This window comes from Tachypleus tridentatus, chromosome 10 (genome assembly GCF_004210375.1).
Source record: "Tachypleus tridentatus isolate NWPU-2018 chromosome 10, ASM421037v1, whole genome shotgun sequence".
NCBI lineage: Eukaryota > Metazoa > Arthropoda > Merostomata > Xiphosura > Limulidae > Tachypleus > Tachypleus tridentatus.
The window spans coordinates 43,513,594-43,529,910 of NC_134834.1; the positions used below are offsets into that span (position 1 = coordinate 43,513,594).

General features: G+C 30.9%; 1 protein-coding gene across 6 annotated transcripts in view; it reads right to left on the reverse strand.

Annotated features, from left to right (window-relative positions):
- The window catches only part of LOC143229157 (DNA mismatch repair protein Msh2-like), a 146,197-nt gene continuing 129,880 nt past the window's right edge, over positions 1 to 16,317 (reverse strand). For all 6 annotated transcript variants that reach the window (XM_076461062.1, XM_076461063.1, XM_076461065.1 and 3 more), the window contains 4 exons: positions 15,099 to 15,253; positions 10,345 to 10,412; positions 6,678 to 6,785; positions 1 to 224 (listed from right to left, as the gene is read on the reverse strand). In XM_076461062.1, the coding sequence (XP_076317177.1) occupies positions 72 to 224; positions 6,678 to 6,785; positions 10,345 to 10,412; positions 15,099 to 15,253 (484 nt within the window). In that variant the 3' untranslated portion in view covers positions 1 to 71. The remainder of the gene's footprint in view (positions 225 to 6,677; positions 6,786 to 10,344; positions 10,413 to 15,098; positions 15,254 to 16,317) is intronic.

The following is a 16,317-nucleotide window of genomic DNA, read 5'->3' on the forward strand; positions in this document are numbered from 1 at the left end:
TTTACTATGAACAAAGAAACCTTTATTTTTCCAATTTATTTTTGTGTTTTACACAAATTTCTCAAAAACACTTAATACTGTTCACTAGATATAATTTTTTTTATCACAATGTTGTTGTTTTCTCGAACCTCATTCTTCAGTTTCTCAAAATCTGACAAACAGTTACTGCTACCACAAGTCTTCTGTACTGCCTTAACAAAGTTACTCATAATTTCATCTGCTTCCTTTGAAAAAAATAAAAAAAACTGTTTTTGAGAGCTATTTCAAACCAATGTGGTCAAGAAAATTAAGTTGATTCTGTTTTAGCTACACTTAAATACTTATTTTGTTCAGTAAAAAATGACTAGCCAGCATTCAAAAGGAAGTATATACACTGCATTTTGTGTCTTTCATAAATATTGTTTTCACTTTGTGCCACACATTGTATGAAGTCCACTTATTTCTTTGCTCAAATTTAATTTTTAGCTAAATTGAGTGTTACTTCATGATATATTCTGCCAGTCCTCCTGTTATAAGAGTAAATCTTCCTGATTTACTCTTTTGGGAAATCAGTTTCACCTCAAAATACCACATTATTACCTCAAAGATAATTCATCTTTGTGAAAGTTACCTTGATTAGAACAAACTTTCTTACTTCTTTCTTCCAAGAAATATTTTATTTTATATTTTTTACACATTTTGCTGGAAGTTTTCACTTCCATTATCACACAATTTATGTTAGTTAAGTGCTTTGAGTACTATCATAAATATATTTTAATAGTTTGATACTTTTAGGTATAATGTTTTTATGCTTATTTTAACAAGTGCATTGGACACCAGATGTGCTGGTCTAACCCAGAAGACAAAATTGGCCAATATCTGAAAACAATCCAAATAGTGCAGAGTTGTACAGATATTCTATATTACAATGTGAGAGTACAACTATATGTAATAGCGTCATTTCTCCAAGAGGACACGCACTATCCACATCACTCTTGATCATTCCAATAGAAAATAAAGACATACCAATGGAAGAGATTATCATCTTCTTTTTTACTTACCATATTCCATTACAGAACAATTCTCAGCAATGCAAAATACAAATGATTACAAGTGGAAATGGTCAAGCATAATAGGCTGAAAGAAACAGACCTGAGCTGTTATTGGAAGCAACAGTGGGGACAAAGACAGGAGTAGATGTTGACTTGTTAATTCATTTATCCATGGGGGGCAAAAGAGTCTTCACGTGGTATTAAAAAGATCTGATAGAGACAAAAAAGATACATTTGTACATCTACTTTAGCAGTGGAGCATAGTGCAATGGTATATGTCCATGCAGGGAATAACAACTTCTGAGCCTATGGATAAGAAGTTATTAAAGATTTTTAAATGCTGTACCTCTTTCTCCTCCACCCACTTAGGACAAGAACAAAAGTAACAAGGATGGAAACTATTACAACTGACACAATGAGAGTCTAGTTGACATTCGTAGGTGTTGTGGTCTTTGCCATCACAAGATGGCTTTGAATGTCTGAACTGCTGACATTAGAAACACCAAAAAGGATTAGAAATATAAGGCCATATCCTACACTTCAGATAATCTGCCTTATCGTAGGCAAGCAGACATGACAATGAAAACATAAAAATAAGAACAGTGATTGGTAGCACAATTCTTTAATTACAAGTGGAGATATATCTCACTGCAGAAACCCCATGTCTAGAGAAACCAAAGAGTATCCAACTCATGGATGTTCTTCATATCCCTCTCAACAATAACTTTTCATGAGGAATTCAAAGTAGTATGGGGAGTAACCTTAATAGGTATACCCAATGCCTTGTGAACTTGGGAGGAATTCAATGTGTTGGTGTAGATTTTTTCACAGGGATGTCCCCAGAATACAACTTCTTGAATGATTCTGGAGAGCCAACAAACCTCTTTAATCCATTCTGAATAAAACAGGGAGACATTTGTCTTACAGGTTTATTTGACAAAGAATGCATTATTATAAAATGAGGCACAGATGCAAAATGGGGTGGAGATTACTTTTCAGTCTTTGAGACATGGTCTATGAAATGTTTATTTTTTTATTTTAATGAGGATTTGGGGAATCCATAATACAAAGAGAAAGATTTTGTGCACACTAACCCCCACCCACTACAGAGTTTTACAAAAGGAAACACTACAATGCCAAACAATGATACTGCAACAGTGTCAGGGCTTCATAAGCACAGTACCCAAACACAAGTATCAGATACAACATCCCCAATGCCTATTGAGAACAGCCAAGAGTGGTACTTAGTTGATCTTAGCTGAAAGAACCAACCAACTCAGCTAGGGGAGACTACTCATCTACAGGAAATTCAAGGCGTGTGGTGTGTTGCAGTGCTCCAGACACAACTCAACCAATAGGATCCTTCCTCCTCCCCTTCATGGGTCACCATGAGTGGATGTTCATAACCAAGAGGAGGTAAAGTGAAAATAAAGAACTTTCTTTGGGAGTTCCCATCATTACATACAGGAATCCATCTCCAAGGGGACACAGATAAAAGTTGATAATCATAGAGAACATTAGATGATACTATTCTTATCCAGAAGATGGAGAACAAAAGCTATTTACAACAGCACCATCTCTCTCAGAGTACATACACAACCCATGTCACTGTTAGTTGCTCCAATAACAAATATAGAAGTGTTTTCAAAATATCATCTGACCTACTGATGGAAAAACTGCCATTCATCTTTACATAGTATATTCCATTATACAGCAATATTTTTGATAAACTAACAGAAATGATCCAGAGCATTAAGTAATTAGGGCAAAAAGAGATTTAGGGATGATCCACAAACAGTATTCTTTGTTTAAAGTTAAAACATGTAACAGTAACACCCATAAGTAAAATGTTTTAAAGTCTAAGTAAATATTAAACATTTACCTGAACTGAGTTCATGTGACAGGAAACAGTTAATACATTTTATACAACACAATAGGCTACATTTTTTTTATATTGTATTGTGGTATTCTCAGGTAAAATTAATACAGATATGTACTGCACAATCATTATAAATTCTTTTGAACTTAACCAAGTGTGTGAAACTAAAATCTGTTAAAAATATTTAAAGTTGTTAGAGACTAAAAAAATATCATAATACACAAGAAACAACAATAAATATTTTCCCACAGTGCTTATGGTACCCACAAGGCTAGTGATCATCCCCACTGAAACAGAAGGGAAGTTGTAGCCTCTATATATCACCTAAACTGTCAGGGGAAAAAGGGTTGCTGTATACTTTTGCACACAGTATAAACAACTTTCCAAAAATATTTCCCATGGAAATAACAGACAAATAGGTAGCTAGAAGGAAAAAACTTAATTTTCTTCACCAAAGTGATATGTAAAAACTGCACGTATATAAATAAATAAGAAAATGTTTGAAAACTTATATATTAAAAATGTACTAAGCAGATAACTTTTAATAATAAATAAGTGAATTGATAATGTAAAAAAAATGATTAACTTTTTTAATGATTGCTTTTGTTTATATTAACTATGATCAATTTGTGACTTGTAAAATGACTAAAAACTATAAAAGAGTGAAAAACTGAACATACTTCATTTACCAATGTGAAAGACTTTACCTCAAAAAAAGAATACCTCAAAACAGATTAAATGCTTTAAGTATACTTCTACTCTTAAGTTTTTTAACAGAAAATTAACTTCTTAGTTTGAGTGTCAAACAGTTGTTTTACTAGATACTTAAATCTAAAGCACTATAATGGTGACAATGGATCATTTTTCTTTTAACCCTTTCGCAATGGGTCATGGGTCGAAGGTCAAGTCATCTCGTTTGTTGGCTTTCATTCAAAATTTTATTGAACTACTATTTTATGAAGTTATGCAATAAGTTTAGAATCAAATTGTGAATTATAATTCAAACTTTAATATTATAAGAGTTAATTTCTTAATTTAAAAGAACACATCTAAATATAGATTTCAGTGAGTTGCATGGTGTGTTGAATCCAGCACTGTTTAAAATTAGATGTTTGTGATATCAAAATACAAGGTCTATAATTTTGTACAAAATACAAATTAGGAACTCAAATTACTAAAATTCACAAGCTAGATTATAAAATAAGAAACTCATATCTTTTTATTTTGCTGAGATATGGCTTATGTACTGAATCAAACATTTTTTCAAACAGTCCCTTATATACTCTTCAAAAAAAGAAACACAAAGGAAATATTTTTGTTATTTTAAAGAGAAATATATGTAATAACATTACACGTTTAGAGTATGTGATGTTACACATGTTAAGGCACTGATTGTCAAACCAAAATGACAATAAAAGTTGTGCATATTGAAAACGGAGGAAAACATCGGATTTTTCGCCAAAACGCATGGGTGCCCAATAAATTTGTTTGAGAAATCTGCATGTTCTGCAAGTGCAACATGTGCAAAATCCCTATAAAAGTGACTGGTTCTTGGTTTCCATAGTTCAGTGTTAAGCCACTGGCACGCAATACAGTTACGCCAAGACCGACTGAAGCACAACGCAACAATGCCATTGGTCGGTTGGAAGAAGGCAAATCTCGATTAGATGTTGCCAGAGCTGTGAATGTCCACCCAAGCACCATCACAAGGCTATGGAATCGTCACCAACAACATGGATCAACTCGTGACTCTCCACGATCTGGCAGACCTCGAGTGACCACGCCTGCACAAGATTGCAACATCCGGTTACATCACCTTCAGGATAGGACCACCACTGCAACGTCTACTGCCTCAAACACACCAGGGCTGTGAAGGATTTCCGATCAGACCGTACGCAACCGTCGACGAAATTCTTAGGCCCCATGTGCAACCTATCATGGTGAACGTCAACGACGTTTTTCAACATAACAATGCCTGTCCTCGTACAGCCCGACTCACCACTGTCTTCTTGAGACACCACAACATCAACGTTCTTCCCTGGCCTTCCAGATCACCAGATTTAAACACCATCGAACATCTTTGGGACGAGTTGAACCGACGTCTGCGACGGCGACAACCTCAACCGCAGACTTTACCTCAGCTTGCAGCAGCTTTGCAGGCTGAGTGGACAGCCATTCCACAGGATGTGATTCGTCATCTCATCGCTTCCATGGGCTGGAGATGCCAAGCAGTTATTGATGCTCATGGAGGGACATACTCGTTATTGATGTAGAGTGACGTTAAACTTCACCTAGTGAGCGTGGACTTCGCCTTTGCAGACTTTGGATGTTCAGCAGTGAATGTGCAAAGTTTCACACATGTCATACAGAACTACCCAGAATAAACTTAACAATTTGTCTCATATTTTGTCTTTTGTGTTTCTTTTTTTGAAAAGTATATATTCTTATTACAGTATAGGACATGTGAGCAACCAATTACCAGCTTAGAATGTTCCCTAGTGGTTTCCTCAGTCATTTGTATCTGTTAAAAAGGCTACCACATTCTTTCAATCCAAGATTTCAATAAGGTAAGGTGTGTTTTTCATATGCTCAAAGTTTTATATTTTTAAAAATCTAAATACTTCTTAGTTACTAAGCTTAATAAATTATAGTGGAATTCTGTGGTGTCAGTATAGTTATTTATGATTTTTTTGGTTATTCAGCTGTATATATATAAAACCTCAAAAAATTTTGTTTGATATCCTCCATGTGTAAAATTTCTAAAAGATTAGCAACCTATGTCCTGCAGCAACTGAGTAGTGCAAAGATACAATTATTTGCTTTATTTCTTGATTTATTGTTCTGTAGTTTAACAAAAATAAGTTTAATAATTTATTTCTCAATAGTAATAATCTATATAGATATATAATAGATGATAATTGAAATGTGACTGTATATTACAAAATACTAATTCACTAAAACACAGGGAAGACTGAAGGTCAATTTTATATTATTGGATATGTAACAAGTGCACATGCACTGCATCAATGCAAGTTATGTTACTTACGTATGACTGGAAGGTTATGTAATACGAAATAAATATATATGTTCATATATAGTGTTATGAGACTTAAGGTATTTAGACTAGACATTTGTGTTTTCGTGTTATAATATGTGGTCATTCTAGTACTAAAAAAGCATAATTTACATTTATTTTCTAGTTTTTTTATGATGGTTGTGTGGTTGGTTAAGTGACAGCCCCCACAAAGAGTATAGAAAATAACAAAATCTTAATGAAAACAAATATTTTAAATGCATTTTAGGAGGTTCTGTAGATTATGTAAATAACAATTGAGATATCTGAGACAAAGAATAGTTTTTAATCATAATATGAAATCACTTTGCACTCAGACTAGTAATGAAAAGACTATTTTCACAAACAAATCTTTAGTAAAAATAATTTATTAAAAAATTTGATTTTTGTATGCAATCTTGTAATCTTTATTAAAAGTCTACCAAATTTTGTATAATTATACATGTTGTACCAAAAGTTATAGTACAAACACTTAATGCAAGTATGTAGACAAACTTGTATATATTATACTGAGCCCGTAGTGAAAGGGTTAATGGGTAAAAATATGGATAAAATTTCATTAATGAAGTATCACAAATTTTAAAATAAGAAAATCTGGAAGTTTAAAAAATACCCTTTTTCATAAAATAGAAAACCCTATTATACATATATATCTACACACAGTGTATTTTCAAGTGTCTTATAGAAACAATACCTTTAATATCTTTTGCTTCTTTAAATGAGGTTCCATGTCCTCCTTGTCTTTCATTTCTGAGCTGTCAGTATTGAAAATTTCGAACTCTTTGACTTTTGTTTTGGCAAACTAAGGTACAATAAAAAGAAAGAAAGAATGATTATTACCTTAAGCATTTGATTATTTAGCAATAAAAAATGTGTTAAATTTCTTATAAGACAACATGAGCTTTCTTACTTTTTTTTTTTATTACAGTTTCAATACTAAAACAGTGTAAAAATTTTAAGCTTTTGATACAATAAAATAATAAGGGTTAATTACAATTTCATCAAACAACAAAATGAAGTTAATTTTGTGGGAGAAGTTAATTAGACTTAAAATTTCTAATAGAGGAAACCTTTTCTCTATGTGACTTAACTATCATGCACACTACATCCAAACAAAATTTCCCCAAATTTTTAAAATTTTGATTCTGGTTTATTTGAATATGCTCCAAATAAAAACATATTTGTATTTCCTAAGTTGTTTCTGATTAAAATACAGCACTTGTAGTCTCCTACGAGAAAATTTTAAATAGTTTTCAACAAGATAATGCTAATATGATTTTGTATCCTCAATACAAGCATAGTTGTGTTGATTTTAGTCTATCACTGTTTCTCAACCTTGTTTGTCATAAGTTGATGTAATTATTTATAATCTTAGCAATGAAAACTTAAAAGCTTGTAAATTCTAAAAAAATAAAATGAAAGACCCTTTTTTATTCTTTTCAACTGTATAAGCCAGATGACTTCCAGTTCAGCAAAGATTCAAACAGAGATTGGATCAAAGTTATGAAAGCTTAACTTTGTTATATGTTGCTCTAAGAAAAGATGTTTGAGAGCAACTTCTGCTACAGTTACAGTCCTAATTTTTTTGTAATGTTCACTCATCAGAGTATGAAAATTTTTAACTACCTACCATAAATGCAGATTAAAATCAATTTTAATTTTTAACTTTTTTCCAAACAACTTTATTGATTTTACTGAATGATAATGTTCCACAGATACAGGTAATGATCTCTTTGCAATACATAGGATCACATTCATCAATCTTCAAGATGAAACTAAACCTATTCAACAGTCTATACACAAGCTCACCTTTAATGTAGATTAAAACATTTATTGGGAATTTAAGAATTTTTTAAGGTTTAAAGATGGTATCCAGTTTCCTCAATAGTCACATGTAACTTATGAATTCAGCTGCCTAACTTATGGAGGCATTTACATCGTGATTGAGTGTTAGATGACAGGAAGATTGTTTAAAGAACACTTTAATCCTAGGTTCAAAGGCAGTTCAAACACCATTCAGCACACATTGAATGTAATGTGGTTCCAACCCCAAGTTTGTTCAAAGTAATCATTAAGGCAAAAACAAGACTATGCTACACTTCTAACTCTTTAAATGAAGTCTAGATCAAACAATCAGCAAATGACTACTGTTTGAATCGAGAGAAAAATAAATTATTTTCATGAAACAAAATTAGGTAGGCTTATTCAAAACATTTTGAATGTAACAATGTCGTGCTTTGTTTTGATGACAAGGATGTTGCATAAGAATACATTCATGTTAGGTTCACATTAAGTAAATGCTTAAAAAAAATCACCTTAAAGAAATGTAAAATAAACAAAACAAAAATTAATATAAAGTGGGTTTAAAAGTTATTATGTATATTAAATGTAACCTTCTGACTAAAAACTTAGTTGGTTTGCTGATAATTTTGCTATGGTAAAAGTAATGTTTACTGTACACCAGTAAATACAAACGCAATGAAACTGTGTCTGGTCTTTCCTCAAATCCAAACAAAATGAGAATTTACATTTTTATTAAATAAAAGCTTTATAAGAAAATTTTAGAAGAACATAGGTATATATGTAATAAGAACATTAAACCAACAGAAAAAGGAAACATTTGTAAGTGTCTCTTATTAAACACATGACAATGAAAACTTTCCAAATTTTCAAAAGGTACAAATCCATACAAATATCACCTAGAAAATTTTTTTTTTAAATGTGGAAGCTACACAGTATGTAGAAAGTTCCAAAATATTTTATCTACATGTTAGTTTTTTTTTTTGCAGTGTAATAAAGCAAATCACATAAGATATATTTGGATGTTTTACATTTAATAGTAATACTTTTTAAAAGAATTAAAGAAAAGAAAATAATAAAACTTGTAAGATATATTTGATATTTGAATAGTTTTTAAAATCAAAAGTTAACCTATATACTGGGAAACCTCAGTAAATGATAGGTCTTCCCAAGTCAAGAGAGAAGTGTAAAGTCTCATGTAGTGCTAGAGATTGCATACACAAGATCACTTGAAATAGTCCTCAGTTTTCTGATTATAACATTAATACTGCTAACTATAAAATTTATGGCAGATGGATCCAAATTTTTAACTTCAAAATTCTTATTTTTATTTCAATTAATTTTTCTTCTTTACTTTGGAGAGCAGTCACCTTCCCACAGCTGTCTGCAGGCAGTGTAGAGTGATATAGATGTGGGACATTGTAGGATTGAGCACCCACATCTCACTCTCCTAATTTCTATTTCTATATCTATTGCTGCTCTTTTATTTCTTATAAAAGACAAGTAAATGGAGGTTAAGACTGATAGATGGTGTATTCCCACTGCAATGTGGTTCCTACTTCTGCAGTCACCTCCAAAACTTAGGGTACATTTTATAATCCTACATTATAGTTTGTACCCTGGGATCTTTTCAATTAGTGCAGTGTTTTTTGTTTAATTTATTTTAATTTCAGCTTATTTTTTTAAATTATAACAAAATAATATAATCAGTCAAAGGTTTGGATTTGCTGTTTTTAATGCAGTCCTTCCTTATGCTTTTGTGTACTTAACTTTATCAAAATATATTAATCTTCACTATATATACATACATACTTATTAGACTTGAACATTCATGAATCTTGTTTTGTTTTTAATTTCACTACTCATTTCTAATTCAGCAGTGACAGACTAGAGGGATTACAGCTAGTCAATACCACCCACCAACAAATTTTTGAGCTACTCTTTTACTAACAAATAGTGTTCTTAACTGTTACATTATAACACTACCACAGCTGAAGAAGTGAGCATGTTCAGTGACAAGGAACTGAACCTTCTACCTGCAGTTTGTGACTTGAAGGCCATAACCACCAGGCCAAGCCCATTCATGTGTCATCTTTTGTTTTAATTGAATATTTTCTTCACCATAATTATTTTCTTATCACACATTTATCACTGTTACTTTTGTAGTGTTTAAAAATTGTCTGCATATCAGATGATAAATGAGATAGCAATGTACTTATTTTAAATTAAATAAGCTATTTTGGCCTGTTAAGACTGGCTTGTATTCAGTAGTGTTTACCCTTTGATAAAGCCATAAGGTAAAGTGTTGAGGAATAATAGAAGTTTCACAAGATAATGATAAATTTTCTTTAATAAAAAATGTCTACGATTGGTTTACCTGTATGATGTGTTAAGTCAATAATGCTGACTTGTCTCCTTGATATATTAGTAGTGAACAGTTCATCTCCGAGATATTAATAGCTGGCTCACTTCTAAAATGTTAGTGAAGACCAACCTTATACTTTTGTGATGGACTTATGATGACAAGCTTACCTTCAGAATATACTATCAATAAGACTTACCTCTATGACATGATATGGGAAGTGAGCAAGCGCAGCAACCTGGATTCCAAAACTTTGGTCACATACTCCTGCCAGTAGGTCAAACAGTCAGAATTTTAAAATGTGAATAAAAAACCTTTTTTAAGAAACCACAAAATCCAAACATGAAGACAACAATTCACAAACTTATTCAAATTGAAAAATAAACTGAATAGCAAAAAATGCATATTTAAAGTAAAAAACATCTCACATTTCTTATTAACTGGTTTGATGTTATATTAAACAAAAAAAGGAAAAAAATAAATAGCCATACTAACATGAAAACAAATATTTGGAAAGAACTTTAAGAACAGCTGAAGCATAACATATATATGATAATTTACAGTTCTGTTAAAGACTATGTGTCTAGATAGTTTCTATAGTGGTAAGTGAGCGAATACCATACCATAGTCACTGATCTCCACAAAAAATTGAGGTTTAAGGATTTAGTACATGAAAAGATGAGTGCAGTAGTTTTGCAAGTGGATTTACAGAGACAAGACATGATGATGAATTATGAGTAAAATAAAAAAAAACTTTTCTAAAGGTAAAAATATTATGTGAAAAGATGGTTATGCATCTGTATTGTGGAGATGCAGTGAAAAGACTAATTCAGGTATGTTCACTTGAAAATAAAATTAAAGCAAAATATTGTCAAGATTAAAGAATAGAAATGTATAGAGCTGGCCAATTAGTGGAATTTGCAATTTGAATTGTCATAAAGATTTAACAATTAATATATTACTTTTCAGATGTTTAAAAAATGTTCAAAATGTGTACCTCACACAGTGAGCTCTAATATTCATGTTTTTCATAAATATCAGTATTCAACCCCAGTAATAGCATATGTACTAAGATGAGGAACCCACTTATTTAGAGCGAGAGGCATGTTTTAGAAAGGATAACTGAAATCAGTCAACTAGTATTCACTACTATCACATTTCACAGTACATTAATTAATCAATCATCAACAGTAGATTATTATGAAACACTAACACAAATGTGGCTCTCCTGGTATTTGTTTTCTTAATGGTATTACTATTAAAGCATTAGAAACATTTACATTTGAGCAAATTGAAATGAATATAATACAGTGACCAGATTCTTTACAGCAATAAACAAATATAAACACACATCAAATGACTGTAAAGTAGGAATTTTTTATATTAGTTTAGAATCTGAAACTGGGTGGCACAAGAAAAAGTAGATGTGTAGGGCCTACTACAGTTTCTGCATAATGCTGACACTATCAGCTGTGCTCTTCAAATCTTGTGTATTCTTGAATGTATTTTAATAAGTTCTTTCCAGCAATAACAAATATATTAAATTATTCAATACCTGATGTAGATCTATAGCTGAAACTAGCCATATTTTTAAAATATTTTGTTTGAAATATTATTGGTTACTAAAGTTGAATAACTTATTACAAAAAATGTTTTAACAATATCTTCAAGTATCTTGTGAAAAATACTGTGTTGCTTAAATTATGTTGTACTCCATGACAGTGATTATAAATCAGGAAATAACCGAACATATCAGTGATTAGTGAGATTACTGATAGATACAGATTAAGTTCAGTTACAAATACCTAGTTCTTTAAATCTAGTTTACAACTTTTTTATGAATACAAGTATATCAAAGTAATCAATCTTACACGTGGATACTTTAAGAGTGTCCTTACTATACGAAGGAACTAGAGCTATGAAATTAACTTAATAAATCAGGTACTTTTGAACATTGATTACATTGAGTGTCCCATAACATAATGGATTAATGAAAATAAGTGTGTCCAATTATTACTATTTTTGATTATTCAAACCATTTAAGTAGCTATAATATTTATATCAAGACTAAAGAAGTTACAAGTCACTGAAATATAATTTTAAAGAAAAATGTGTGGGATAGAATGAAATGAAAAAGTGCTAGAAAGAGAAAAGGTGAAGAAATCTCTTATAAAAATCATCAGAAAGAAGTTAAAATTCATAGATCACGACATCTGTGAATAAAGCTTAGAACATCAAATACTGATAGGAGAGATAAAAAAAGACAGGGGGAAAGTAAAGAACAGAATACTTTACTACTCTGAGGAAGTGGACTGACAACCTAGTATTGAAGCACAATGACATAATTTGGTGAGCTCGAGACAAAAAAAGATGGAAAACAATAACATATAATCTGAACTCATACGTGATATGAGAGCTATCACTACTTCCACCAGTATATGTTGGTATGCATACATTTTACTCACTAATGTAAGAATATGGCCTAGTGGTTTTTGGTTATGCAATTAGCCAACGATGATTGTTGTTGTGTGTATCTAGTTTATTCAAACAATAGTGGAGCTTTAATTAAATGTATTGCTTATATATTACAAGCTACAATTGTAACCAAATGTTACTTGCATAAGACTACTTTAATAGAAAAAAAGAAAAATGTTGGGGAGGTTAATATCCACAAGTAATGAAAACAGTTTAGCAAAAATTAAGTATGATGTAGGGATGACAATCCCAAAAAGTACAGAAACACGGTGAAGGTGAATACAAAAAACCACACAAAAATTACTAAATAAATAGCAAACAATTATTGAGTCAAACTTATATGTTTACTATCATTACGTACTGTAAGACTGTATAACATTATTCAGTTTAAATGCTTTTATTCAAATCTGAATTCATGCAACTGGTAGGAATTCAATATTTAGTTGTAGACAGAAGTTATTATTAAAAATAGTTGGTCAATTTTGTATCAATTTTTTGTACACATGTTTGTATTTATCCCTGTATTGTTTCTGTACATTTTGGCACTGCTATCCTAATATCATATTTAATTTAATTTTTGCAAAAATTCCTAGTGCTTGTTTACCCTCTTTATTTAAAAAAAATACTGAATTAGGTTAACAAGTGAACATTTATTATATTTTTATAATTCATAGTAATATTATATACATACATATATATATATATTTTTGTTAATATCATATCAGTTTTGTCAGTTACTTCACTGCACTTCTAGAATGACCTCAGATAAGAAATTATACCATACAATTGGCCACAATAGTTTATTAATAATAACTAGTAACAAACTTGACTTCTTGGGACTTAATGTTGAGGAACCTACAGTAAGGAAAGAACATATGAAAAAATGTATAGCTGTATCATTCCTTCATTCTTTGTTTTGGAGTACTGTGACTTGGCATTAACTCTAGTATACATGACTCTTTTGACTTGTCCTTATATCTGTTATAGTTCACAAGGTATATCTCTACTGTGAAAGCCTTTCTCAAAATTGTCATAAAATGATACCCACTGCCAGTGAACACTGTTCTGAGACAATCTGTCATAAACCATTACCTATTTCAAGTGCAGGTGTTTCACGATCAATAACTATCACCTCATTTGTTATCCTGAACAACCCCTACTTGACTTTCATATATTTGTGTATGGATTACTCAATCATGTATCCACAGAAAATGCACATTTGTTATAAGAAATAGCTGTGTGATTTGGAAAGCAAATATACATGCATTAGTGACCAAATATTTTGTTCTGAAGATCTGTCTATATGAAAAACCATCCAGTGTGTTTAAGTCTTTACAAACAAAAACTCACTGTAATAAAGTTACTTGTCCAGCTCTAGAGGCAGGAATATCTGAAGAAAGAATAGACTTCATCAGGTGGCTATGATGTTCTTATATTTATTTACTTTCTTTAAAGGTCAAAAATCAATCTTGCTATGGCAAAAGTACACTCACAAAGTACATTCTCATTGTAGTTGATCAAAGTGGGAATACAGAAGAATTTCTGCATTAGTTGCAAAGCTGTCCTCACACAAGTTAAAGGAGGAAATAATGCAACTATTATATAAAACAACAGAAATGTTCTATAATTAAATCAGCTACAGAATGCAACACCTTAGGTTGAACTTTGCACAAGACCTCAACAAAGTTTAATGAGTTCTAGAATTACAACTAAGAAGCATTTAAAATATTTTAGTATGAAACTAATAACAGGACAACATATGTATTACCTGGATATTACACTACTAGCAGGGTTATTCCATACCAACTTACCTAGAGCTACCCAGTTCATGTCATAGAATTCCTTAAAAGAAATTAAGCAAAAACTTCATTTTGTTTTATTCAGGCATGCAAAATCCTAAAGCTGTACTCCAAGTAGTTTTTTTAAAAATTGCCACTCTCAAGCAAAAATCTGACCTTGGTTTTTTATTGCAAATCTGTGCATTTCAGGCTTTTATAAAACAATGACTGGCTGCAGGAATATGGGTATGGAGCAAATTTCTGGCCCTACTCTTGAATTACATTACAAAAGAACAGTATTCACAGATTTGATAGTAGCAGTCATTGTTTTACAAAGGCTCAAAATGCACAGATTTGCAATAAAAAACAAGGTCAGATTTTTGCATGAGAGTGGCAATTTTTTAAAAAATCATATTTAAAAAAAACTACTTGGAGTACAGCTTTAGGATTTTGCATGGCTAAATAAATCAAAGTGAAGTTTTTTCGCTTGATTTTTTTCAAGAAAATATACAACATGAACTGGGAAAATTTTTTTTCTGGGTGAGTTGGCATGAATTACCCAGTAGGCTTTTGTTTCATTAAATTAAAATAACAGTAACACAAAATCTCATAGTAAGTTTAGTATTTTTCTGAAAATTTAAAGTTAAGAATTGTAAACACTACTGAAATAATATACTTTTAACTAATTATGCATACATACCTGGTATTACTTTATAAAGCATAGTCAGTGTATCATCAGATGTCAAAGCTGAAACTTGTAAATTATTTACTCCTTGGACCTCTTGAGAGAGAGCTGTCAACTCATGAAAGTGTGTAGCAAACAAGCAGTAACAGCCAACTTTGGTAGCAATATGTCTATAAAGAAAAGTTATTGCAATACATTAAACACTTATTTCTTTATATGATAGATGGTATTGAATTTTTACATTGTTACTGTGCCAATCATATTAGAACTGTTTTCCATCACACAATTATAATGAACTATTATTTAAAAGTGGTTAAAGATAAATATCATTTTAAAAGATTACAAAAAGTTCAAAGCTTGGAATTTTAAATGGAAAAAAGTTAAAAGCTGTGGAAAAAGTATTTATGAATATATTCTTCAACTCATTTTATTTTTTTAGTGGAAATCTTATTCTGAAATTTATTAAAATAAATTGTAATGCAGCCTTTTAAACACACTGAAAATACAAAATGTTATCACTCTTACAGACTAAGCAGCTTATAATTGTGCATTAATCTGTAATGAACTTGAAACTCATTTAGGAAGTTAATTTGATTAGCACTTCTGTTGACAATAAGGAGAAATATTTTGTTATTGAATAATGTTTTTAAAACAAACTGAAAGTACTAATTTGCAATTACTTTTGTGATTCATCTGATCTTTATGCTATGCATTGGTTACATAAAATTCCAATAAAACTTTAATTATTTACAATTCTGTTAACGCTGTTATAATACTGCAATAAGTGAAACAATTTCTCTTCAGTGAACACAGGTGAACTTTCCAAATTCACCAAGTTTTCAAAATCTTTCTCATTACATGCATTCAGATACATAAAGCTATAACACGTAGTAGTAAGACTAGTGTTGGAATGCAACTAACTAGTTACTCATTGTGTAGTTTGTTTTTCCAGTGTCATGCTTTCTCTCACAGAACTATGTGGTTTACTTTAATCTAGTTTCTCTAGTGAGATCAGTTCCATTAATGTGCTAAAGTTTTTGTGACTAATGTTAAAAGGTATCTTACACTTTTTGTAATATTTTTCTTATGTATAATCAAGGTTGACATATTTTTGTTTTTGCTACTTTAAATTGAAATATGGATCTTTTATGTTAAATAGTGTATTTTTGTATTTCTTTTCTAAAATTTTGTTATTAACTGAATGAACACAGGGTTGGTCCATTGGATGATCTTC